The sequence below is a fragment of the Myodes glareolus genome, chromosome 13, assembly GCF_982192425.1.
Source record: "Myodes glareolus chromosome 13, mMyoGla1.1, whole genome shotgun sequence".
In the NCBI taxonomy this organism is placed as follows: domain Eukaryota; kingdom Metazoa; phylum Chordata; class Mammalia; order Rodentia; family Cricetidae; genus Myodes; species Myodes glareolus.
In genome coordinates this window covers 11,357,764-11,384,778 of record NC_142038.1, presented here as the reverse complement: position 1 = coordinate 11,384,778, position 27,015 = coordinate 11,357,764, and the positions used below count along the sequence as shown (strand labels likewise).

Below are 27,015 nucleotides of genomic sequence, written 5' to 3'. Positions count from 1 at the left end.
GTTTAGAAGCTAGATGTATTTCTATCTTTTGTGTGCAGGTCACTTGCATGTATGTCTGTGTAATGCATGTATTCGATGCCCACAGAGGTTAGAAGAGCGTGTTAGATCCCCCGGGACTGGAGTTATAGGCAGCTGTAAATGACCATGTGGGTGCTGGGAATTAGATCTTGTCTTCTAGAAGAGGGGCAAATGCTCTTAACTGCGGAGCTATTTCTCCAGCCCTTCAGTTTGAGGCCAGTTTCAACTATATAGTGAGACTGTCTCACAAGACAAAGCGGTGACACTCTGGGAGGCTTGGTGGACAGAAATGATTTAGTCTGGTCTGGAGAGTGTGGTGGAGCTGTGTGACAGGGGCAGAGGGATTCCTGCCATGACCCTGAAAGAGTGGTCATAAAGCCTGATGCTTCTTCCCAGTAAGAGAAGTCATGCATGACATGCATGCCCCTCACTCTTCCAGTAATAAGGGAAAGGCATGGAAATGAGGGCCGAAGAAAGCTGTTCTCTTGTTCTTCAAGATTTTACAAATCCACCTGTCCCTCCCTCCTCTCTTCCTCGTGTTCTTGACCCTCCCTCCAGACCAGGTTCTCTTGTCAACACAGGAAGGGACAATAAATAAGATCCGCTAAAATACTTTCCAGCTCATGCCTCGAGCTGTTCCCTTTCTACCCATGTTTTCTTTCAGCATCCCTCCCATGATTAAGTACTGCGTTTTGTTTCTGCATCTCAGTGCCTTATCTTGGAAAGTTATCGCCATTGTATTTCTGGATTGGAACATTCCTGTAGAGGACAGGCTGGTAGAGTTGTTGCAGTTGGTGTTAATACTAGTTGCATGTTGGATAATAGCACAGCCATGTGACATTTCAGCTGATAATGAATGGCGAATGTGATGTGGTCCCCTACGAGTATACCACCTATACTAGCTATAGCTAGCGGCATTGAACCATCTCAAATTATGTGAACACACAGTATGATGTTTGCATAGTGAACTTACCTAGCAATGTGTTTCTCAGAACATTATCTCTATTCTCAAGTACTCACGACTGTATTGTGTTGAAGTTAACACAAGTTTGATCACTGCATGATGGTAAATGAGAATGTCCTTGTTATTAGGGACCCACATTGAAATATTTAGGGGTCAAGGATCCTAGTATCTACCACCTACTGTAAACTGTTCCAAAAAAAAAACAGACAACATACAAGAGAGACAAAATGGAGTAATCCAACTAATGTTGTATATATAGGGGCAACATCTAAGAGAAGGTGGGCCACTGTTTTATCTATTTCTGCAAGGTTTCTGAAGGTTTTGAATTTTTTTCCAAAATAAAGTGGTTTTTAAAGATATATCCAAAAAACCCCATCCACTTACTGGGTCTCCATTTTATCTCCTTCCTCTGATGCATGTGGTGACCCACAGATGTTTGTAGGCCATAGAACATATGGCTTATATTCCATTCATCTGCTGCCTAAGTGAGGGCTGTGTCCAAATATTCTATTTTGTAGTCTCCTTGGATTTGCTCAGGAAGGATCATGGAGGGTGTTCAATACAAACAGGGTTGAAAGAGATTATACACATGTGTACACTGGGAATAAGATCTCAGTGTACCCTTCCCACACAAGCTCATCAAAAATATGAAATCCAGCTGGGCGCTGGAGGCACATGCCTTTAGTCCTAGCACTTGGGAGGCAGAGGAAGCTGAATCTCTGTGAGTTCAAGGCCAGCCTGGTCTACAGAACTACTTCCAGGACAGCCAAGGCTGTTGGGTGAGACTGCTTGTTTGTTTCCCAGCCACGTAGACTCCCAAAATAATCCCACAGAAATCTGTGTTAACTGCAATGCTATTCAGTCAATAGCTTAAGTGTATTTCTAGCTAGCTCTCACATCTTAAATCAACCCATCTTTATTAATCTGTGCATCACCACAAGGTGATTACCTACTGGCAAGATTCTGATGTCTGACTCCTCAGGCAGCAGCTACATGGTGTCTCACTGACTCTGCCTTCTTTCTCCCAGCATTCAGTTTAGTTTTCCTGCCTAGCTCTATTCTGCCCTATCACAGGCCAAAGTAGCTTCTTTATTCATTAACCAATAAGAGCAACACATATACAGAAGGACTTCTAACATCACAAGGCCACACAAAAGAAACCCTATCTTGAAACAAAAACAAAACACAACAACAACAAATGTGAACTCCAGCTCTCTTCTCTTCTGCTTCCCTCAAAGTCACTGTCTTTCTCCTTCCTTTATCTTCTTTAATACAATCAATGCAAGTGAGAAGATGTCCCTGTAGGCCTGGGTTATAATGCAGCAGTGTAAGAATTGGGCATCGCAGTACACACCAGAAACCTTGGCGCTTGGGAGGCAGAGGAGGGAGGATGACAAGGTCAGGATGAGCCTAACAACCCCTGGAGCTCAAAAACCCAAAAACTATGGCGCTAACACCAGAAGATGTACTTTCCACATCCTAGCTCTAGTTGCTTTGGGTTTTAGGGTCTTCCTTTGGGTGCTCAAGGGACTAGAGCTGAGGGCAGCATGGGGTGCAGTTGGGGATATGTGTTACCCCTCTGAGTCATGCTTTCTCTATTTCTAGACAGATACCTTTACCATCTACGCCATTGACCTGGGGTCTCTGACCAAGATTCGGATTCGCCATGACAACACAGGCAACAGACCAGGCTGGTTCCTGGACAGGGTAGACATCACCGACATGAATAATGAGATCACGTGAGTAGGAGTTGAGGGGAGGGAAAGGAGGTTATGCCTGGCACTAAACTAGCCCTGGAGAGAGGACTGGGTACTGGAGTTTGATGTCTGAGGGTGAGGGTGGGCTGGCTAAGGACAGGATGACCGTAAGGAATCAGGGTGAGCATTGCCTCTCTTCTCTCCCTCCCAGAAGTTCCAGTCCTGTCAGATAACAGCCCTGTAGAACACACCCTTCAGCAGTTCACCCCCAGCTCTCCATGGAGAAATAAACTTAGAGCATCTGGTTTTAATGCTCTAGGGGCCAGAGATCAGCAGCACTTCCTAAAAGGGCCATGTAGAAAACTTTTCCAGTTTTTCACAGCATTCAATCTCTGTAAAAGACTCTCTACTGGGAAACTGCATTTAGCCCAACTTCAGAAGTCCCCACAGTCCACAACAGTCTCAAACTTGTTTCTAAGTCCAAAGTCTCTTCTGAGATGCATGGCAATCTCTTAACTGTAATCCCTTGTAAAAATTAAAATAAAAAAACAGATCACATACTTCCAACACATGGTACAGAGCATATATTACCATTCCAAAACTCGAGGAAAGGAACATAGAAATGCTAGATCAAAGTAAGAGCAAAAACCAAGTGGGAAAATGCCAAACTCTTCATCTCCATGTCTGATGTCAAAACACTCTTCAGAGCTCAAACTCCATTCAGGTTTGACTGTAGCACACTTCTTTCTCTTGGGCTGGTTCCACTCCCTGTTAGCAGCTCTCCTTGGCAGGTATCCCACAACTCTGGCATCTCTAACATCTTGGGGTCTCGAAGGCAATTCAGGCTTCAACTTCACAGCTTCACACAATGACCTCTCTACTAGGCCTCTGTTCAGGGACACCCCTGACACATGCCTGGCCTCAGTGACTTAGCCTCAGTGGGGCTAAGCTAGCTGTGCAGGAGCCAGGCAGGATGAAAAGCAGGCCTGCCCGCAGCCTCATATTACACCTTTCTTCTCACCTTAACTCTAAAGCCAGAATCATGTGGCCAAAGATGCCAAGTTCTGCTGCTTATTGGGGCTGGAACATGACTCTCATTCAATTACATCTTCACCAGCCTTCTGTCCTTTGCTGCCTAAACTTGGCTGTTCTTGAACTTGCTATGTAGACCAGGCTGGCCTCAGACTCGGAGATCCACCAGCCTCTGCCTTCTCAGGGCTGGGATTAAAGGTGTGCACCACCACACCTGGCTCTAAGTTTTTCTTCAATTCCTATTCACAAGTTGGAAATTTAACTGGGTGGAGTTTTACCCTGAGGTTACCTATAACTCTGTTTATTCCATTTGTTAATCCATTTATCTCCTTGAACAAAGAATTTAACTCCATTATACTTTCTGGTATTTCCTCAAATATTTTTCTTTGTTAAACTTGCTCCTTATTTATCTTCTTTAGAGTTACCACTGATATCCATATAAGAGTCTATACTAGGCTCTTTTGAGATTTCTTCTGCCAATGTAATTAATCTGAAACTCTTCACTTTAGCCTCAGGCAGACTCTTTGGACAAGGGCAAAAGGCAGCCACATTCTTTACCACAAGAACCGTCACTAAGCAACATACCATAATTCTTCTCTGAAACATCTTGAGTGAGCCCCCCTTAATTCAAATAACTCTTATCACCTCTGTCTTCCATGCTCCTACTAGGATGGCCCATTAATCAGTGCTAAAAACTTTCTACTGCTTTCATAACCCAAAGTACCAAAGCCAAATTCCTCCAAAAAGACACGTGGTCAGGCCTACCACAGCAATACCCCACTCTCCTGGTACAACTTCTGTCTTAGTTAGAGTTTTTATTACTGTGAAGAGACACCATGACCACAACAACTCATAAATAAAAACATTTAATTGCGTTGACTCACTTACAGTTTCAGAGGTTCAGTCTATTATCATCATGCTGGGGAGCATGGCATTCAGGCAAGACATGGAGCTGAAGCTGAGAGTTCTCCATCTTCCAGGCAATAGGAAGTCAACTGATGTCACATTGAGGGAAGTTTGAGCAAGCGAGGCCTTAAAGCCACTCCCACAGTGACACATGTCCTCCAACAAGGCCACACCTCCTAGTAGTGCCACTACCTTTGGTCTGTTTTCTTTCCAACCCCCACACCCCAGAACCAACTGGTACCAGGGCAGGGCCTGGTATTCAGACCACTGATATGAGCTATGCTGTGTTCCTACCACTAGGTCACACTGCCTCTTAGATGAGGGGTTCCAGGGTGATGGAACTGGCAGAGGGCCATGTGAAGTTCAATGACAGCAGAGGAAAGCATGCTGGTCTGGAATGGCATCAGGGCTGCTGAGGGTCTGACACTATGGGAAATTTAGCAAGCCCCTAATAAATAAATATTTGTTGGATGAATTTCTTGACCTACAGCCTGCTGTGTCTTGAACCATGTCCTCCTTTGGGGCCAACCTCCATACAAGACAGGAAGTAACAGGACTCACCCTTATTCCCCCACAAACCCTATCTGGTCATTTCAAGGATACCTGATGCACACCTCACTGATAACTCAGTGTTCTGGTTGCCATTGTTGGTACCCATTGGATCCTGACCTGCATGGATCCTCTGCCAAGCTCATGCTAGGTTACTCAGCACATATCACTGCCTCATTATGGCTGTCATTTCTTCCTCTAGGAAACTGGCTTTTTGGCACTGCCCTACTTACTTCCCAAGGTGCCCCAGCAAGTCAAAGGCTTTCAGCTCAGAAAGCTGAGAGACAGGCTGGAGGGAGCCTGCGCTCAGCTTCCCCTCTGGCTCAGGCAGGGTTAGTTACTCGGTTCTGTTGATTTGACATTTCTGGTCCAGCCCAACAATTTAAAAATTATTGTAGCTTTGTAATCTATTTGAATGTCTGTCAGCACTTGTCCTCTTTCATTATCCTGTAAGAATATTAGCTATTCTTACCTTTTCCAAATCAAGACATTAAGTGATTTTGAAAAAGAAAAAGAAAAAAAAAAGCTCCTCTTGGGAGTTTGACTGTTCTGCCATTAAATGAATGTGTGGGGAATTGTATATTTAGAAATTAAAGTGCCAACCCCCCCCACCCCAGGTACATTTCCTCTCCTGTCCAACTGTTCTTTTGTGCATCTCAGGAATTTGCAAGAACTTTTTACTCTGCACAGCTTGGGGTTCTGGTTGCGTCTGTGTCCAGGCAGAGTGTGTTCCTGTTCTGGCGAAGGAAGGCCCCTCGCTGGTTTTGGCGTCCTTCCTCATTTCTCCATCCTGCCCCATGTTTTTCTGTGCACATGTTGCTGGTTTGTTCTTCGTTAGTAAGAAATCGTCTTCAGTGAGGGTCTGTAATGAGCTGTCTTCAGCAGCCCTCACACTGACAATGAGCACAGCTTAATCTTGGAGAAAAAGAGACATTCTCACAAGTCCAGAAGACAGAATCACAGCAGCTGGTTCCCTAGACACACTGCTAACCTCCAGGGGTCCAGGACCTTTCCTGGGCTCTCCTGGCCTTGACAGGGCAGGAAAATGCTCAGGAGTCAGGGGGTTTGAGAACACTGACACCACCCTCACCTTCCTCTCAATCTCCTGGATCCCTCTCTGTCTCACATCTACCCCCACCTGCTAATTGAACATGGTAGGTCCTGGCTCAGAGTAGCACAAGTATATATGGTGCCATCCTACAGCTTCACCCTTCTGGTCACAACCTCCTAACTTGACATTTTGTGTCACCAAGACCAGAATCCTGCAGACCTTTGCCCTAAAACCTCTAGAGGCTCCTGTCTTCTATAGGATGAACACAAGCCTGTCCCGCCTGGCTTCTACAGTCTCTCCATTCTGGTCCCCGCCTGCCTTACCCTCTCCCCTTCATTTTGCTCAGTTTTTGTTATTCCTTGAACCAAACAAAAATGGATCTTCCTGGAGCCTTTACATTGGTGGTCCGTCCCCAGAGCACCCTGTCCCTGTGTTTAGGCAAGTCTCTGCCCACTGTCACTGCCTCATGGACCCTTGGCATGCCCTCTCTACTCTTCCTCTGGATCCCTTTCATCTGACCTTCCGTCACTATCATCTCTCCAGAGTGGCACATGTAAGAAGTGACTTCCTCTCTGTTGTCACTACTGTGGTTCCCCAGCACGCAGACAAAGGCTTGACTGAGTAATGGCCAAGTTCAAGGTTCCTGAGTTCTAGACTGGGGTGATTGCCATTAGCAGCACTGTCTGGCTACTTTTACTTAGTGTTGTCCTGTTGTGAGGTTGCACACAAAACTGGGAAATACCATCTTGGTCTGTTTGCTGATTTATTTGGGCCATTCTCAGTGCACCAAGCTAAGTATACAACTTAGCTTTCTTCTGCTTTTAATGTGAAGTAGGGTCTCACTCAGTTACCTAGGCAGGCCTTGGCTTCTGATCCTTCTACCCCAGCCTTTCTGGTAGTGAGGATTCCAGGCTCAGGGCCACTGACTGTGCAGTCCCGTCAGTCAGTTTTTACTTTCAAGTGAGGTGTGTGCGTGTGTGTATGCATGTGTGTGTGTGTGTGCATGTGTGTGCACACGTGTGTGCACACAGGGTTTCCTCTATAGCTTTGGAACCTGTCCTGAAACTAGCTCTTATAGACCAGGCTGGCCTTGAACTCACAGAGGTCCACCTGCCTCTCCTTCCCAAGTGCTGGGATTAAAGGCATGTGCACCACCGCCACTGTGTGTGTGTGTGTGTGTGTGTGTGTGTGTGTGTGTGTGTGTGTGTGTGTTTAAAACTGGTCCCAAGCTCTGATTTCATGTGACCCTCCTACCCATTCAGACGCGGGTCTGAGGCGTGTGTTTTGCCTCTGTGATCCAGCACCCCTGCTCAGTCCTATGTTCTATCCCTTACCAATCCTGCCTGCTACATCTTCCTGCTCCAGAGACCTGTTTGAGTGGGACTTACTCCTGTGGGAGGACAGAAAGGTCACCAGACCCAGTTACCCTGGACTTCCATGTGTGGTTACTAGCCCTGGGGGAGAGAAGGCTAGATAGCCAGTTTCCAGCCCTGGCCTGAGATCTGCTTCTGCCTGGTGGAAGCAGGTTCCAAGAGGAGGTCTGCTGGCTGGCATGCCGCATGAGCATTGCGGCCTGCAGAATCCTGCTGCAGGTGTCTCGGGGAAGGTGGAGCTCCACAGCTGGAAACACGTGTTGGTGCAGTGTGTGTTCGGCAGGTGCCTGTGGGGAGGGTGAGCCTTTGCTTTCCATTTCTGTCCCCACCCCCTTTACCTCCTAGGCTCTTTCTCTGTGAGTGTCCCTGTCACTGCCTTTGCTGGCTCTCGTCTCATCTGATCGGGTGGAAGTCTGACTGTGGACTCACACACACATCCTCAAGTAGAGCCGCACCTGTCTCCACAGAGGCACCTTCACAGCATCTACTCCGTGCTCTCCCAGTGCAGGGGCTCTTTTTCTTACTGTTTTTATTGAGCTATGTATTTTTCTCTGCCCTCCTCCCTTTCTCCCCCTTCCCTTCTACTCTCTCTCATGATCCTCATGCTCCCAATTTACTCAGGAGATCTTGTCTTTTTCTACTTCCCATGTAGTTTAGATCCATGTCTGTCTCTCTTAGGGTCCTCTTTGTTGTCTAGCTTCTCTGGGATTATGAATTGTAGGCTGGAAAACTTAAAGGAAATGGACAATTTTCTGGATAAATATCACTTACCAAAATTAAATCAATACCACATAAGCAAATTAAATAGACCTATTACTGCTAAAGAAATAGAAACAGTCATCAAAAGTCTCCCAACCAAAAAAAAAAAAAAAAAAAAAAAAAGCCCAGGACCAGATGGTTTCAGTGCAAAATTCTACAAGATTTTCAAAAAAGAACTAGTACCAATGCTCCTCAAATTGTTCCACACAATAGAAACAGAAGGAATGTTGCCACACTCTTTTTATGAGGCTACAATTACCCTGGTGCCCAAACCACACAAAGACATTACTAAGAAAATTATAGACCAATCTCACTCATGAGCATTGGTGTAAAAATGCCCAATAAGATACTGACAAATCAAATACAAGAGCACATCAGAAAAATCATCCACTGTGACCAGGGCTGGTTTAGCACAGTGACTCCCTCTTGCCCTCCCGGTCTATCTTCCTCGCCCATCTGACTGTGGGGCTGACATCACCCTCTGATCGGCTTCTCTAGCATTTGGAGTTGCTGAGGACATAGACAAGAGGAAATACTTTCCAGTATACCGCCCTCCCAGAGCTGAGCTATTTTCTTAATGGCCCTTTCACATCAGGGCAAGGAGAAGACGAGCAGATGGAGAATAATGGCCCCCAGCTTGTAGGGAGGCTGCATGCTCAGACCTTGTGAGTTGTCCTGGGTCTTAGACATTGACCTACAGCCTCCAAGGGTACCTTGGCATACTGAGGAGAAGAAAAGGGGGGAAGGAAAGAAATAAGAGCAGCAGTGGTTGAGTTAGCAGATTCCTACAGAGAGCCTACCCTTAGCCACACAAGTATGTGCCAAGTATCAGGCAGGATACACACAAAAACTTAATCCATTGTTTGTGTAAAGTTCAAACATGCCTGGGAGTCCCAGCCCTCCGTTATCGAAATCTGCCAATCCTAGGAAGGAGTTTGCTCAAGACCACATGAGGGTTAGCAGGAGTCTGGAAACAGGAACCAGAGCATTGAACTGTAGAAGTGAGTCCTTAAGAACCTGTCTACCACCCTCCCCCATTCTGACCCACCTTCCTCTCTGGGCCCCTCCAGTGTACTGGGTATGCTTTTTCATGGAGGAGTCTTCACGGACGTCATCTCCCTTGATGACTGTGAGGTCACTTTCTTCTTCTTAGAGACACTCTCTTCCCCCAATGTCATCAAAGTTCATGGACTCCATACATGGGTGTGGCGCACCTGCCTTGTGCAGCCCTATGCCAGAGGAGTAACTCAGACTGTCCAAGAAGGCGTAATAATAGTTCTCATAAGCCCCTCTCTTTCTAGATTTTTCCACTCAATCTATCACAGGCTGAGTGTGTCTCTGGATTTATTATTTATCTCAAGCAGACTGTGGGTAATTCCTAGACTGGGCCGAATGGGCGTTTAATGCCGTGGAGGTCAGACAGCGGAGTCTGAGCCCAGGCAGGTCCCTCATTCTGAACCTGTTTCAACTCCCATATGAGATTATTTTAGAGACACCCTAATCTTCCTTACCCTACCCCCCAGGTACTACTTCCCGTGCCAAAGGTGGCTAGCAGTGGAGGAGGATGATGGGCAGCTGTCCCGGGAGCTGTTGCCAGTGGATGAGTCCTATGTGCTACCCAGCGAAGATGAGGAGGGTGGAGGACATGGTGACAATAACCCCCTTGACAACCTGGCTTTGGAACAAAAAGGTTCCTTGTATTGGAGATGACTTCCCATCCCCCGTATCTCTTCTCTTCTCCCTCCATTTCCTCCCCCTCATCCCCACTTCTCTTTCCCTCTCCCCTCTGTTTTCTTCCCTACTTCTGGGTTCTGGGCACTTGCTCCTGGATACTCTAGCTGTCCTTCCCTCTCCTCCCACCATGGAGAGATTGTAAACATTGTGTGGGGGGGTCAGGCTCCCGTATGCCTAGCATAAGACTCGGCATAAGGTGGTTCACAGCTAGGGTTGTTGTTCAGGGACAAAATGATTGCGCTGGTTCTGATTTATCTTCTGTCCTCCAGGGACATTTCTGGGCTCCTGAGGTGTATTTCTATGTGAAAAAGTATTAGCTGACTGGAGGCCCATGATGCTCATCTGCAGTCCTAAAGCCCTGTCCAGTCTGGAGAGGTCAGAGAGGTCTTACCAGAGTTCCTGGCTATGGACTGCTGACACAAGTCACTTCATGCCTCCCTGACCCACGTACCACTTCTACAGAACAAGGGCTTCCTGTAGGCAGGGCAGAGATGTTTCTATATCGTGAGGGGGTTTCTGGAGTTAAAGACACTGCAAAAAAAAAAAAAAAGAACATTTACAGGATGGACCCCATGAACAGACATGTTTTTTGGTGACCATGACACTCACAGGTATAGGATGATACAAGGGAGGAACTGGAATGACAGAGCCACAGTGGACAGGTCAAGCAGCTTTCTCTCCCGCTCCTTGGGATCCCCAGGTGATCTGTGGTTCACCTCTCTGTCCTCTTCCCCGGCAGATAAATCCACCACATTCTCAGTGACCATCAAGACCGGGGACAAGAAGAATGCCGGCACAGATGCCAACGTCTTCATCACACTCTTCGGCACGCAAGACGACAATGGTAAGAACCAGCATTTCCCTGGGCGCCCTGGCGGACTGAGCAGAAGGTTCCCCGGAAGACCAGGCCACACCTGTCCCTCAGCCGAACACAGTGCTGGGTCCCCTGAGACAAAGTGGGGGAAGCTGCTCCTGGTGCAGCAGCAAAGGAACCCCTGTCCTAACTGTACCCCAAAATCACCTGGAAGAAAGGTGATTGGACTCTTTGAAGTCCAATAAAACTCAGCCCTGGAGGGTCCCAGGGTCCCCTCCTGTAAGGTCTTCAGGGAGTACCAGCATTGTTCCAGACGCTGGACGGGAACTCGGTGAGGGTGGCACCTTCCACTCCATCCTCCCCTGGCCATTCTGCCTGTGTCTAAGTTGAAACGATTCTTCAAGGAATCTCCGTATGTTAACTTGAAGTTCTCTGCTGAGCACCACTGAAGAACGAATGGACTTAACCTCAAGCTTCCCTTGTACAGCAGTGATGTGCTGATCCAAAGCATAGCTCTGAAACCTAATTGATTGGTTCAAATTCCGTTCTGGTATTGGCTGTGTGATCAGGGGCAAGTTGCTTAGCCACCCTGTGCCTTTCCCATTTGTTAGATAGAGATAAAGTTTTATGCATGTCTCAGAGCTGTGAGTTTTATTACACAGAACACTTAAAATTTAGGGGTCAATGAACATCGATTGTCACTATTACTTAGGGGGTTAAGTAAAGCAGGTGGTGTAAAATGAATTGGGTCACAGCTGATAATCACTGTGCTTGTGATGGTCCCTGAGTGAAGGGCTCTGGCCACTGCCCTTGCTCGCCTGGGCTCTTTGCTGTCAGCCACATTCCTGAGCGCTTAGAATCCTTGCCTTCTTCAGACCACACAGTGGCCCTGTGGGGAGAGCACCAGGCCACCTTTCCGAAGGTTGAGGAAGACACAAGTCATAGACGTCAAGCAGTTTCCCCAGGACCATTGGATGGCAGGAGGCTGAACTGGGCACCAGGATCTGTCTGTCCTTCTGAGCACTCGAGTCTGTCCATCAGAAGGCTTTCTGCCCGAGGGCCTCGACCTGGGGAGGGGATTTCAAGGCAGCATGGTAGGAGGAGGTAGGAGAGGATGGTGAAGACTGAGTCCACCTCAGGTTACAGGCCGACACCACAGCCAGCCCCAAATTCCATAGCCAGTGAGGGCACCTGAAGCCGTCTCTCCTAGTGAGTCCAGGTGTGTCTCCAGACAGTGTTTGCACACAGCGTCCCCACATGAGCGTGGGGAAGGTGACCTTGTCACTGGCTCTGTCCCCATGCAGAGAACTGCCAGGCTTGTGGGAGAAGAGCCCACACTGGCTGGACGCCCTCCTGCTGTCTCCTGCAAGGGCATGGAGAGGTGTTTTCTTTAGATGCAGACGGGGAATTGCAAGTTTAAATGAAAAGGTTTTTAAAAAAATCATAGACACACACACCACATATCACACCGCCCCCCCACACACATACACACACCATACATTTACCACACACACACACACACACACACACACACATACCACACACACACCATACAAACATACTCAGCATGCACACACATACAGACCACACACACATACGTCCACTGGGAGGCATGGCATCTTTGATCTTTGATGGTTTGGTGGAAATTCAGAAGGTTGGTCATTATGAAGAAGAAGAAAAGATAGTGGATGAGCCAGGCTGGGAGAGTCTTAGAACCATTCAGTCACATTCAGTCATGCTGGGGTTGTCTGGTTGGCAGGAATCACCCTCCTGAAGTCCTCCAAGACCAACAGTGACAAATTTGAAAGGGACAGCATTGAAATCTTCACTGTGGAGACGCTGGATCTAGGAGACCTGTGGAAAGTTAGGATCGGCCATGACAACACAGGTCAGGTTTCCCTCACTTCCGTTCTCTGGTAAAACTAGAGAACCCACTGACAGGTCAGTGCGGGCTGCATGTCTTCCAAAACAACACAGTGTCTCAGTCTCACTTGCCCAGCGGAACCCAGGCTGCACCGGTTCTGGGCTTGTTGATCTGCACTGGGACCTAAACATAGGTGACTTGGGAAGCCTCTCTCCAAATTCCAACCATGTGCAACTGGATGATAGAGCCCCTGAGAAAGCTTAGTGGGTCTCTAACCTGATGGTTCACTGAAGTCACCCAGAGTGGGAGGGGATACTAGAACATGACTTCTAGGTCCACCCCAGCATCTCTGACTTGGGGTTCTGATTTGGGGTTCTGTGCTTATCTTTTGAGTCCCTTGCTCATGCATAGTTGAGAGCCTAGGGACCCCCGTTGAGAAGCCAATGAGCCAGCCAGTCCTTCCTGGAACCCAGGACTTCATGACAAAGCAGCCCGACAAAAGTTGCATCCATATTTTTTTCATGGTACAGTAGGTCTCCACTTTTCCCCAGACTTCCACTTCTTAGCTCGAGGAAGAAACTCTGTCCTAAAGCAGGTGCTGTCGGGACTGTAGAATGCGGGTCTCTGCCTGACTTTCATTTCCTTCCTAAGCTGAGCGTTTGCTGCCTCTGCTTTTGTCCATCACAAATAGAACCAGAAAGCTCTGAGCATCATCCCCAGCATATGGTGAGGTCTCCAAGAATGCAAGCTTTTCTTAGCTCCTTGTTTAGAGCTTTGCCCACCCTGGACGCCATTTTGCTTCCCTTGCTCGGGCTTGCCTACCCTGTTACCTCCTCACCATGCTCCCCTCAGACCAACAATGGCAAGCCCCATTTTCTGCTGGTTTCCCTGGCCCGGCCCAAGTGGGATGCAGTTTTAGCCATGTACACATCTCAATAAGAGTCATCTGGGCAATGCTGTCAGCCAAAGGGTGCTATAGGACTGATGGATTCTAGGTGACCACATCAAGAAAGGAAGGGAGCTGGGAGTCTCTGAGCTTACCCACGAGAAGCTATATTGTACACGTTCTTAGTGGGCTCTCTCCTCTCTCTCTCTCTCTCTCTCTCTCTCTCTCTCTCTCTCTCTCTCTCTCTCTCCCATCTCCAGGCAAGGCCCCAGGCTGGTTTGTAGACTGGGTAGAAGTGGATGCTCCATCTCTTGGAAAGTGCATGACCTTTCCCTGTGGCCGCTGGCTGGCCAAGAATGAGGACGACGGGGCCATCGTCAGGGACCTCTTCCACGCTGAGCTTCAGACACGACTCTACACACCATGTAGGAACCCTCATGGCAAGGCTGGCCCTCCTGGGAGACCCCATAACCTGTCCCACCCAGCCCCAGCTCCTTCTCCACAGTTGACTTGGGGCCAAACCCACCTCAGGGATTCTGTTCAATTTTCTTGTCCCTTCCTTAAATGTCCTGAGCTCTGGAGTTGAGGGAGTACTGTGGGCCTAGCCCTAGACACAAAAAAAGATAATGTTGGATTTATTCCAAATTAGACCCCACACTAACTGATGACAAGATATTGTCTAGTCTCTCCGGGACTCAGTTTCCTCATCTACAAAACAGAGATAATGATGCAGGGTGACTAATACTGAACCAGTGGCCGTGAGGAGCCATGATCCACCAAATCTGAATCCTTATCCATTCTATTAAGTCAGAGAAACCCTGCTCTGAGAGTTTCTGCTTATTGTGTATGGGGGGGCAGGATTTGAGGATAAATGTAATTCCTTTCACTGATCAAATCAAAGGGGAAGGTAGGTGAGTGGTCCTCTGTCATGAAAATGTTCACATCCAATAGCATAAGATATTGTACATTTGCTTGAGAACTCCCCTAGGGTTTTAATTTTTCCTCCCTCCCTTCCTTCCTTCCTTCCTTCCTTCCTCCCTCCCTCCCTCCCTTCATCCCTCCCTTCATTCGTCCCTTCTTCCCTTCTTCTGTTCTTTGGTGTATATATGTGAGATATAGATATATATCTACATATATATGTATGTAGATATAAATGTATATATATGTAGATATAAATATATAGACATAGATATATAGTGTGTGTGTGGTGTATTTATTTGATGGTGTAGATGTGTGTACATGTATGTGGCTGCATGTTGAGGTTAGTCATCAATGTTGTGTGTCTTCTTAATTGCTGTGCACCTCTTATTTTTCAAGATAGAGTCTCTCACTAAATCTGAAGCTCACCAATTTGAACTTCAGGGATCCATCCTTCTCTGTCCTAGCTCCCCATGCTGTTATAGGCATGTGGCCCAATGCTTAGCTTTTTATGTGGGTTCTGGGATCTGAATTCATGTCCTCATGCTTGCTCGCATGACAGACATTTTACAGACTCAGCCCTCTCCCCAGCCTGTATTCCTATTCTCTCTCCTCTCTCTCTCCTCTCTTCTCTCTCTCTCTCTCTCTCTCTCTCTCTCTCTCTCTCTCTCTCTCTCTCTCTCGATATATATATATATGTATATATATATAGATAGATGGATATTGATATAGATAGAGATAAGATTTCTGTGCCCAGAAACCCATAATGAGTATATTCCTTCATATGCATGTGAGACAAACCAACACGTCATTCTGTGTGGTATCTAATAGTGTTTTCTGTTCAGAACACTGCCAACTACTCATTAGCCTCATTTCATAACCTACTAATGAATCTCACCCTGTAGCAGACCCTGTTGCTTTAGCTTAATTGCATCAAGCCATAGAGTAAGGTGTGAATTAGATCCACCCCACAGACAATCTGGAGAGGGGCTCAAGAATCCTTACTTATCTAAGATCCTGCCAACAGCCCCTGGACTGAAGATCCTCAGCCCACGTGGAAAATGCTGGTCACTTGTCATGGAGCAGTTGTACCAGGAAGGTGCTTGTCAGTGGGGCTCATGTGCCACCTCTCCTTCAAAGGATAGATAGTCCTGTAGCTGCTGAATGAGCTGATGAATCCCTCTCCTCTGCCTGGCCAGTCCCCTGTAAGGGACATCTTTAAAGCCAGGGAAGCTGTGTAAGAGGCCAGGTGTGACATGGATTGGCTCAGGGAGCTGGCACATTTGGAGCCAATCAGGGGCTGAGAGCGATGGACAGGATGAGAAGAGAAAGACGTGCCGCCGCTGCAGCCTGGCAGCCCTGATTGGCGATTGTCTCTGAAATCCAAAGCTCTAGGTTACAGAACCCTACTAAGCTTTATGCCGAGGACACTCTAATGGACACCAAGGCTCCTAAGTAACTTGCCCAGGCCTCACTTCATCAAAGTTAGGTCCTGTATTTGAACTTGAACTTTTAAAATATACATAACCTATATGTTCAGCCAGTCAGGGGTTCTCTGTGGACACTAGGCTTGAAATGCTCTCTGTGAAAGGCCACTGATGCTGTAAAGGACTTGACCTCACTTATGGTGTCTCCTGTTTCCTTCCTGCCACCGCTGGCCTTGTCCTCTTTGCTCCCTCCCAGTTGTCCCTTATGAGATCACCCTCTACACCAGTGATGTCTTTGCTGCCGGAACCGATGCCAACATCTTTATAGTCATCTACGGCTGTGACGCCGTGTGCACCCGGCAGAAGTTTCTGTGCACTAACAAGAGGGAGCAGAAGCTGTTCTTCGAGAGGAAGTCTGCCTCCCGCTTCATCGTGGAGGTACCTGGTTCTGTGCACTGCCCCAGAGGGGCTGGGTCAAGAGTAGCCCTTCATCTAGATGGGCCACAGCTAATGGAGGATGAAGAGCTTGTCCAGCCTCTCTAAGTCTCCATATGTCCGGTCAGACAAGTGGATGGTAAAGCTAGCTGAGCCTTCTAGGACAAACTTCAGGATTAAAACTGATGATCAGGACCCGGGGAAACAGGATATCTGCCTGTTTCTACCATGTCTGTGGCATGGCTTCCAGGCAGGCAACTGGGGTGCTGGGTAGTACAGTCTCTCACAGGGGATCACATGATGCTGTCTGCTGCTTGGCTTTTGAGCTGCAGTCAGCTGGACACAGAACTGCTGTGGGTTTCACAGGTTCTGCCAGGTCTGGCCAAGGGGTTCTGTCATCTGATGCTTACCAGGGATGTGGGTTTCAGCACCTAGGCATTCCCACATGCCTTTATGCAGAGCAGCTCATGATGCCTGCCCTGTCCTCTTCTGTGAGCTAGTTTAGGCAGGAGACACAACAGAAGAGCCCAGACGGCCTGCAAGGAGCTTGTACTACAGCTGGGGAGCCAAGCACTATGCTCATGGCAGACATCTAGGGATTATTGCCACCGCGGGGCCTGAGGGTCAGAGGCACTAACATGTGGGATTCAGCTATGTTCACTCACTGGACCCTTGTAACAGTTCTGTACTATCCTGACCCTGGTGAAGGAGGGGACTGAGGCACAGCAAAGTTAGTGGCTTTCCCCAAACTACACAGCTAGCATGCAGGGAACCAACCTAGGGGAACAGGCTCTGATGTGCATGCCCTTTTACTCTGTGGTAGGCTTCCAAGTGGACTGAGGTTGCTGTTGGTGTTCAGAGAAGGAAGAGCCCTAGAGGAGGTGGATTGGAGGCGGGTGTGAAAGTGGGCATTCTCAGGACAAGGAGAGGTGTTCCTGGGAGGTGAACAGCATACCCATTGGGTGGAAACAGGCAAACATAGAGCTTGAACTCACAGGAGAGCATGAAGGGACTTAGGAAGAGAGTAGCAATGAAACCAGCCTGGGAGAGGAGCCAGGAACCTTGGAAGCCTCGGCGCTCTGAGTAACGGGGACCAGTGGTGACATGTCCATATAGTCTGGTGGGAAACAAAGTGTTGAGCTTGTTCTTATTCTCAGCCAGCTGCTGCCCCAGAGATAAAGCTTCCTCCCCACCCTCTCTGGGAGGAGTCAGTTTTGCTGGAAGTTCTGTTGCAGAAAATTCAGGGCTGGTTCACTCCTCTATACAAGGCTAACGTCTCGCCACAAAAGATGATGTGGCGGGCGCATCAGAGTGTGACGTCATCAGTGCCCAGGTCACACCTCAGCAGGACTCCACGGACTTTCATCAGTGAGGTCCCATTAGTAGGCAGCTATAATATGCCAGCTCATTTGCTGTTGGCTTTTCTTTCTCAACTGTTTGGGTCTTAGGGGGATGTGGGAGCTTGGAAACAAATAGAAAGGCTTTGTTCCTCGCCTGTCTTTCCTGCCTGCGTCTTCTGCCTCTCTACTCTCTCATGACGGATCCTCAGTCCACATCTCCCCTTCCAGCCCTCACTCTGGAGCAGCCCTTAGCCAACAGCTGCTTCTCTCCGTGGTCCACCCCGAGGGGCCGGCTGGGAGAAGAGGGCTGACAGGACGCCTGAGCTCCGCGGAAACGTCAGCGCTGTTCTAAGCACTCAATATGGACCAAGTCCTTGAGTGTTCACGACAGTCCCAAGAGGGTGGCAGTGCAGCAATTCCATCTCACACCTAAGCACCCAGAGCAAGAAAGGTTGTGACTTACTAAAATGGCGTTACACAGTGAATTTAGGGACACAGCAGCTTCTGAGCCTTCTTGGATCGTGTCTCCACCCCTCCCAAGGAAGAATGCCAAAGCCCTTTCTGATAGCCATGTCTTCTGAGCCCGTCTAGGAGGCCACCACCCCTGGGCAGCAGTCCTCTGAAGGCCTCTTTACTATCTGTAGTGCCACAGCCAAGACAGTCCCCTGATGAAAGTGACTCAGTGCTTGCTGTAGAACTCAGGTTTCAGAAGTGCCATTGAAGTCCCTAACCTCAAAGCCTATGGGACAGGGAAGAAAAAAGAAACCCTGGGTAGACAAAGAGCCAGAGAACTCTCCATTTCTTGGTCACTTCAGGCAGTGAGTTTGTCAGTTGAGATGCTGGGGACCACACTCTTCCCTTTGACATCTGCACTGCTCTGGCAGATAATAAGATCTATTAAAAATCTCTGTGGCCACATCACTTGGAGGCCCCGATCTTTGTTTAGTGACTCTGAGTCCTCTGGGTTTGCAAGGCCCCGAAGGACCATTGGTGGCCATGGATTCTGTTCTCTGATTCAGAGCAGGTGGCAGTAGTGGGACATCCTGGAAGGGCAGCGAGGTCATGGCAACTGTGGCATCCTTGTCAGTCTATGGAGTAGCATGTTGCTTGGCCAGGCACTTAGAACTAGAGGTCAGCTGACAAAAAAGCATGCTGTAGTCTTTGACCTAGTTATGACATCAATGGGCTACCCCAGCCATGACCCGACTTTGGCTGATGAAGACACCATTTTCTGTAAGTTTGAATGAGTACAATTTGTAGGAGTAGAGAAAAGGAATTACTGAAAGGAAGGGGCTCTTACTAGTCGGTAGATTTGAACAAGGTCTATCAAGATAGGAGCACGGGCTGTACTAGATCTCTTCTGAGATCCAACTCAATTCTCAGAGAATGTGCTACTATAAATCAAGTCATGGAGGATGGGGAAGGTAACGGCTTCTGTGAGGAGTCAGACACGCCTGAAAGATCAGAGTGCCCAAATCAGGGCCAATTAAGTCAAGACTGAAGGAAGGAAAGATGGCATGTGCGAGGAGGGTCTTGGCCCGGCTGGTCAGTAGAGACATATGAAGAGCAAATCACCCTCTTAAGTTCAGAGGGATCTGAAGATGGATGCCCCCAAGGAGGCGTAATATGATTGAAGAAGCCCTTCTATTAACACGTACTGCCTTTTTTTTTTCTTTATGAAGTTAGAAGATGTGGGTGAAATCATTGAAAAAATCCGGATTGGCCATGATAACACAGGCATAAACCCTGGGTGGCACTGTTCCCATGTGGACATCCGCAGGCTCCTCCCCGATAAAGACGTAAGTTTGAGATGTGTCTGGCCTACTTCATTTACCTTTTTCCAGAATGAGTTCACTGCAGATTGGCCTGGCTTCAGCCTCCAGGACATGTTAACTAGCTCAGATCCAAGGCAGATTCTTCCAGTGGTCAAAGAAAAGAGTTTTAGGCAATCTAGTCTGGTCTATGTCTATGCCTGAGTCCCAAAGCCACAGAGTGACCAGCATGTCCTTACTTCTATTTAGGGTCAACTCCAGAGGAAAATCAAATGGAACAACTTGGAAAACACTTTAAAAAAATGCAAACTTCCCCAGCTAAAAGACAGCGCAGTGCTGGTAACAAGATGATTTAAAAGCACAGAGTCGTCTCCACCCACGAACCCCAAGTGTCAGGGACAGGGCTCAGATATTTATTTTTAAGTGATCTAAGAAGTATAACCTTCAAAAGCTAGTTCGTCCTGCTGTGGTTGGGCAAACCTGTAAGGCTAGGTCTCCTGAAACCGGGGCAGGAAGTGTCCCTCTGTTTTCGTACAGGGAGGCAACGTCTTCTTTGTCTTTGGTTCTGATAAGCCTGAGCATGCTGGCAAATCCCGGGAGCTGGTGGTTCCCACCTTACAGACTACAGGCTCATCTTCCTCCTTCTTCCTCACCCCAGGGTACAGAGACCTTGACTTTCCCATGTGATCGATGGCTTGCCACCTCTGAGGATGACAAGAAGACCATTCGAGAACTGGTCCCTTACGACATCTTCACTGAGAAGTACATGAAAGACGGATCCTTAAGACAGGTCTACAAGGAAGTGGAGGAGCCTCTAGACAGTAAGTGTGCACGGGAAAGGTGGCCTTTGTCACACAGCTCCAGGTTCACATCCCTCCTTGGAGAGCACCAGCCCCTGCCAGGTTGAGCATCCTCACACACAAGGATGGTCTATGTTATCCCTGGGCAACTGAGGCTCATAAAGACTATGTAACTTGCCAAGTTCACACAGCTGGTAGATGGCAGGCCAGTCCCCAGAGTCTTGCCTGCTTCACTGCAAGCTTTGTGCTCAAATCCCTTCCTACTTCTACAGCATGGTACATGCCAACAGACCACCTCTGCTCCTGGCTTTCTGTATGTTCAGTTTATGTGGCCAACAGTTGGTGTGGTGTGATTCCGTCTACTCTTACAGGACAGTCTAGGGCTGGAGTATAGCTCAGTGGGAGAGTATGTGTCTAATGTGGGAGCCTCTGCTTTGAAACTCTGTACTGTAAAAGAAGGTTTTTTTTTTAAAGACAGAAAAACAAGGTAGAAATCTCCCAGCAAGGCACGTTTCTGGGGGTTAGGTCAGCTTCTGGATCTGTGTAAGGTCATGGGGTTTTATTTCCTGTGTGAACTCATCACGATCATCCACGGCTGTTATTTCTAGGCAGTATTTGAATCATCCTGACCACCCACTTCTTGCGTTTCTTCCTGCCTTTGGTCTCAGTGACATCACCGTATTCCGGTTATCTTCCTATCTCCCAAAATAGTCTGCTTAGTTCTAGGTCCTTTCTTGTACCCACTGGCATTCAAGGCTCACTCCTTGGCCTTCTCTCCTCACTGCGCTGTTGCACAGGCATGTGCATGCACACATGTGTGTCCTTCCTTTACCACACGGTAGCACCATCCGTGTCACTCCCTATGCTGCTCAGCTCTGAGTAAATTTTAACTGTTCAATAATCAGCGTCATTTGTAAGTCTCTACCACTGATGATACACACATGACACCCACCGTCCTCTCCAACTGGGCGGTCTACCCAGACTAGAGAAGCTCTAAGAACTTGGAAAACCAACCCAAATTTATGGTATTCTAGCTTTGGAAAAGCTGGAGTAAAACCCAGGATTCCAGGGAAACCTAAGATTCTCACAGGAAGCCGGTGGAGGCAGGACTCAGATCTTCCTGCTGCTGAGGGTCAAAAGACAAGAGGCAAAACATATATTTCCGTTTTATGTAAAACAGTGACAGCCCCTGCTTTCCTTTAATCTGAGGCATCTTGCCCAAGGGTGGATCTCTCTCCATCCATATCCCTTTCTCTGAATATCCTTTGCTGTTCAGTCTGGGAGATGTGTCTTTTTTCTGCTTAGACCCCCAGATGGACACCCTGGGCTGCCGTTCCCAGCAACAGTCTTGAGATGTTCTCTATAAACCATACTCCATAGAACCCACTCTGAGGTTTCTAAGGAAACACCTCTTCCCTGACAAGCTGTGTGGCCTGGGTGGGACGAGAGGGAGGAGGATCCAGAAATAGCTGGATCCCGCATATCCATATTGCTCAGCATCAGAGGCTGAATTGGTTTCCTTAATTCCCAAAGGACCAGAGAAAGCAGCAGGAGGTGGATTGGGGTGATTAGAAGACCATTCAGTCACAGCCCCAAGGACACGGCATCCAAGTCCAGGACAAGGGCTCCTAGAAAAGGCATCCTTACAGGTCCACCCACCCATGATAATTTCAGATATGGAGCAGGCTTGAATGTAGTCAGAAAGAAGGGGGCGGTGGGGGAGAGGACAGTCATCAACTGTTGCGTCTCAGCTGTGACAAGATTCCTAATGTTGTCTCAAGTTGGTGTTGGCCCGACAGACTTGGGTAATGCTGTCTCTTTTAAGCAACAAAGAGACAATTTCATCATCAGCTGTGGAGGCCCACGGCATGCTTGCTGGTTCTGCACTAAGCTGAGCAGGGTGGAGCCTGAGCAAATGGTCCCGAACTTTTGCCTGTATACGGGGACATGACTCTGTCCATCAAGTCTCATGAAGCAACAAGGGGCTTTGGAGAATGAGTGGCTGTGAAGAGGCAGGGGGAGGGGAGGGAGGGTTTGAAGAAGGAGATGGGTACCAGAGGGATCAAGTTCCACTCAGATGCATGAGTTTGTGATGCCAGGGTCTAGTCTCAGTGGAAGTAGACCCTGGTGGCAGGAGTTGGAAATTTGAAGCATAGGGACCTGGGTTGAAGATAAAGGCACAGGAGGTCAAGGAATACAAATGTAGGCTGTGCAAATGAGAGAAGAGGGTTGAAGGTGCAGCTAAAGAATTTAGTGACTACGGGCTGTGTGGAAGATGAGGAACCCAAGAAAGCCAGAAGGCAGCATTGATGCTGTGGAATCCAGAGGAGAAGAAGGGCATACAAAGAACCATGGGTGGATGTGAACATGTCTGTAACTGTGGATGCAAGCTGCCCACAGCACACTGATTTGCCTCATTGAGTTAGAGGTGGCTGTGGACCACTTGCAAGAGTTGGAAAGAAAGCCTATCTCAGTCACTGTAGGAAAGACAACCATTCTCTAAGGTCTTGTAAGTCCCTGAGGTTCACAGGAACAGCCCGCAAACCAGGGTAGGTCTCGCACTGTTCTGGTTCTCCTGCCATGCACTACCATTGTACTCTGGGTCTGTGTCAACACTCAGTGTCATTTCTCTGGGTGACCAAAAACCAGGGCTTCAGGAACCCCTCATCCTCCAAGTTTCCAGCCATTGCTCTCAAAGCTTCCTCCCCATCCTGTTCTCTTAGGGACAGTCCAGCCAAGTCCTGGGATCCTTGGCCTGAAATTCCAAATTCCCCAGGGCAGAGGGCTACAGAGGGGAGAACAAGGCTCTCCAGGCATCTGTAGGAGCATATGCAGGGCTTGCTTGTCTACAGGTCTAGCGGCTAGGGATGCAGCTGTCGCTTTGTAACAGACATCTAATAGCTACCCTTGCTGAGCCACGCAGCAGAGCAAAACCAAGACACTATACTCATTTCCATTCTCCTCAAGATCTTTGTATACTCATCACCCTGATCCTGAGCCCTTCCCCAAGCACCGCAGGGACAAAGGATAAGGCACCAGTCACTGTGGCTTTAGGGAAAGAGTTTGCCTGGGGTACTAGGGCAAGGTGAAGAGTACCAGTGAACTGAAGAATAAGTCAAAATAAGTAAGGAAGCGTGCACACTAGCGCGCATATGCACACACACGCACACGCACACACACACACACACAATCCAGTGTGTCAACACTAATTCGTTGAATGGGAAGAAGTATCACAGAATAAAGACTTGGTGGTCATAGTGATAGCATACTTAAGACAGTCTCCTTGGATGCTGTGGGTGGAGGGACTGGGGGCCACTCAAAAAACTCCCATCTTTTGGCTCTCTGAGAGCCTCCTGAGTGCAAAGACCCCATACACTGTGCTGCTGACACTGCCTAGCCAAGCAGCAAAAGGAAGATGCTGCTGCTTTGGACCAGACCTTTGTCTACCGGCAAATTCTGCTGGCTAGGGCTAACCTGCTGTCACCCTTCTCGTCCCTCTGTCTGTCTGCCTGCCCAACTTGATGGGCAGTTGTGTTGTACTCGGTCCAGATCTTCACAGGGAACATTCCTGGGGCAGGGACCGATGCCAGGGTCTACATCACCATCTACGGAGATCTCGGGGACACCGGAGAACGGTACCTTGGCAAATCAGAAAACCGCATGAACAAGTTCGAGAGAGGAACGGTAGGAGAGATGCACTGGATTCATGCTACCTGTCTCCTCTCTGGGTCTAGTCATCTGGATGCCAGGTCTTCTGGTCCTCTGTGGGGTACCATGCCTCCTCCTTTGGGCTTTTGACATTGCTTTTCCTCTGTAAGAACAGAATGCTCCCCTTTTGCAGCCAGTGCACTTCTCTGGGTCCTACATGGGGTGGAGTGGAAGGCAATTCTGAGCTCTAGATTGTCCTCTATGTGGGGACAGCCTCTTCAGAGAGCCAGCTCACCAGGGGCGGTTTATGCATGTGGAGGTGGGGGCTGCAGGGTAGCAGGGGCTGGCCTGAGACCCGATGAGGGGCCTGGAAGCCTGGCTCTGCCTTCTGCTCCCTGTCTGTTTCACCTCTGCTGAACTTCGTTTCCCTGTGTCAACAATGAGACATCAAATATAAATTGGCTAAAGTGTGTTGTACAGAGCTGAGGCCCTCAGGAGTAATGCAAGAATACTGGGGCACAGAAGGGCTTCCTCCCTGTCACCCAGGTAGACTCACCTTGACCTGGCCTGTCTAGTGAGGGCCAAGCATACCAAGACTCTGGGACTATAAAAAGGCAGGAGAGTCATGTGGCCGATCAGTATCTGTGGCACTTCTAGCTCTGATGCACTGTGATGGACCAGAAGGACAAAATCCATCCAGTTGTCCCTTCTATGCCCCTCAGCTTCCCTCTCCTGTCCCTTCTGCATGCCCTGCCACACCCTTCCCTGGGCCACCAGTTCCTCTCCATCATCTCCATGTGCCTGAGTCTACCCCAAACCTCACAGGTCAGGGCATCTCCGAGGAGAAGAGACATGGAGCCAGTCTGGCTGCAGTCTTGCCCATGACCATGCATGGTAGGCGGCCCCTGCATGGCAGAAATCCTGACTCTCAGCCAGCCAGACCCCTTTGTACTGAAACACCTGCTACTGATGAGGAGGGAATTGGCCCTGGGACAAGTGGCAGGTATCCTGTAAATGGATCTGTAATGCCTGGTGACCCCATGTGCCAGGCTCATAGAAGAAGCCTTGGCCTGGCTGCTGGGTCCTCAGAGGGCAAATCCAGTCCTCTTGTTAGTCACCTGGATAAAACCGTCAGCCTTTAACTTCAAATTCTTGCTTCTGGCTTGTGAATAATAACATGATCCCCAATTAGACCTCTATACTGAGAAAGAGGAAATGTATGTCATTTTCTCCTGGGAAAGATACGCACACGCACACGCACACGCACGCACACACACACACATACACACACACAGCACAAGAGATATAACGGTACTTAGGAGAGGGCCTATCTTCCTCTTTCCATTTTAGAAAAATAAAAGCCAACGAGGTCAAAGTGAATTCCTGTGGTGTCCCTGGCTCTATAACAGGGCCACATTTCACATTTGATCCAGTACCCAGACAATGGGCCCAAATCACCTGGACTTGGACATTGATTCTAACACTAATTGGTTATGTAATCTTGGACAAGTTACTTAGCACCTCTGTCTCATAACAGTTTCAAGTGACTGTGAGAGTCAGCTGAGTTACACCATGAAATACCCAGCTGTGCCCAGTTGGCTCACCATGGGCCTTGTTAAGGCCCGGGGAGCTCCCTTGCCCCCACTTGCCATGGATGCCTGCTGTTAATGTCTGGTAAACGCGTTGCTATAATAGCAGTGTGTCTCATGGGGCTGATGGATAGACTTTTGCTCATGCCAGAGCCTAGCAAAGAATGGGTGCTTGACAGATACATACAGAGAATAAACGGATGAAAATATAAATGAAAAGTGATGTGATCTGTTCTCTAAGTTCAGATTCTGCTCTCCACCCCACCCCCACCCCACTATAAACAGTCCGCCCATCACATTCTCTGGATTTCTGGCTTTGCTGTTTGGAGTTTTGCTCTTTTGTTTTGCTGGGGTCTTTTGAGACGGTCTCACTCTATTGCCCAGTTTGACTCAGAATTCACTGTTTGACCCACGCTGACCTGGACATCATGATAGTCCTCTTGCCTCTACCTCCCTAGTGCTGGAACTCCAGATAAGGGCCACCATGCCCAGTTCTGGTCTTGTCACCCCACAGGAAGAGCTGAAGTTGCATCTGGCCCAGTTCCTAGCCATGCAATCCTCAGTTCATTGCTGAGCATTTGAAAGTTTCCATTTCTTTAGCCACTCACTCTGGGAGCCAGGAGTTCTTGATGCTGTCTTCCTCTCAGCACCCTCCCCCTGCCCACAATAAACCCACTGCCTGATCTGAGAGTCTCCCCATAAGCATCCCCAGATCAGCTAAGGCAGCTCTATAGCCAGCAGCCCTTCCTCATCTGTCTCTGCCTTGAATCTCCCCAGCAGTTGCCACCAGCTTGCTAGTCAACCATCCAATGGTAGAGCACTCACCACCTGCTAGCGGAGCACTCACCACCTGCTAGCGGAGCACTCACCACTTGCTAGCGGAGCACTCACCAGCTGCTAGCAGAGCACTCACCACCTGCTAGCGGAGCACTCACCACCTGCTAGCGGTGCACTCACCACCTGCTAGCGGAGCACTCGCCACCTACTAGTGGAGCACTCACCACCTGCTAGTAAAGCGCTCATTACCTGCTAAATGAGCACTCACTACTTGCTAGTGGAGTACTCACTATCTGCTAGCAGAGCTCCTACCACCTGTTAGTAGAGCAATCACTACCCGTGATTCCCCAGGGACATACAGACCACGGATATCACCAAATCTGCCATGGTTATCTGCAACTTTCAGGACTTGCCCTGCACAGTCTGCCTGGCAAGTCCCCAGCAGGCCACTTGAGCCCATTTTGAAGAGTAGCCACACTCTCTCCTCTGTGCCTTCCCATGTGTTTTCTCTGTATTCGTGCCCTTGTGTCACAGAAGCCCCATGTGGTGCTGCTGTGAGATGTGGCCTCTCCTTTGCCTCCGAGGCATAGTACTGGTTAGTACTTCTCATCTTACCCTTGGCATTTCAGTGGGATGCAGTGGAATTCTTTCTACACCAGGAT

General features: G+C 48.6%; 1 protein-coding gene across 3 annotated transcripts in view; it reads left to right on the top strand.

Annotated features, from left to right (window-relative positions):
- Loxhd1 (lipoxygenase homology PLAT domains 1) overlaps positions 1-27,015 on the top strand; it is a 153,733-nt gene that overhangs the window by 82,620 nt on the left and 44,098 nt on the right. For 2 of the 3 annotated variants that reach the window (XM_085676398.2, XM_048419540.3), the window contains exons 21-29: positions 2,588-2,721; positions 9,873-10,039; positions 10,823-10,927; positions 12,657-12,785; positions 13,908-14,072; positions 16,249-16,430; positions 19,450-19,566; positions 20,198-20,360; positions 23,869-24,023. In XM_085676398.2, the coding sequence (XP_085532524.2) occupies positions 2,588-2,721; positions 9,873-10,039; positions 10,823-10,927; positions 12,657-12,785; positions 13,908-14,072; positions 16,249-16,430; positions 19,450-19,566; positions 20,198-20,360; positions 23,869-24,023 (1,317 nt within the window). The remainder of the gene's footprint in view (positions 1-2,587; positions 2,722-9,872; positions 10,040-10,822; positions 10,928-12,656; positions 12,786-13,907; positions 14,073-16,248; positions 16,431-19,449; positions 19,567-20,197; positions 20,361-23,868; positions 24,024-27,015) is intronic. The other variant, XM_085676399.2, reaches the window with a different exon arrangement.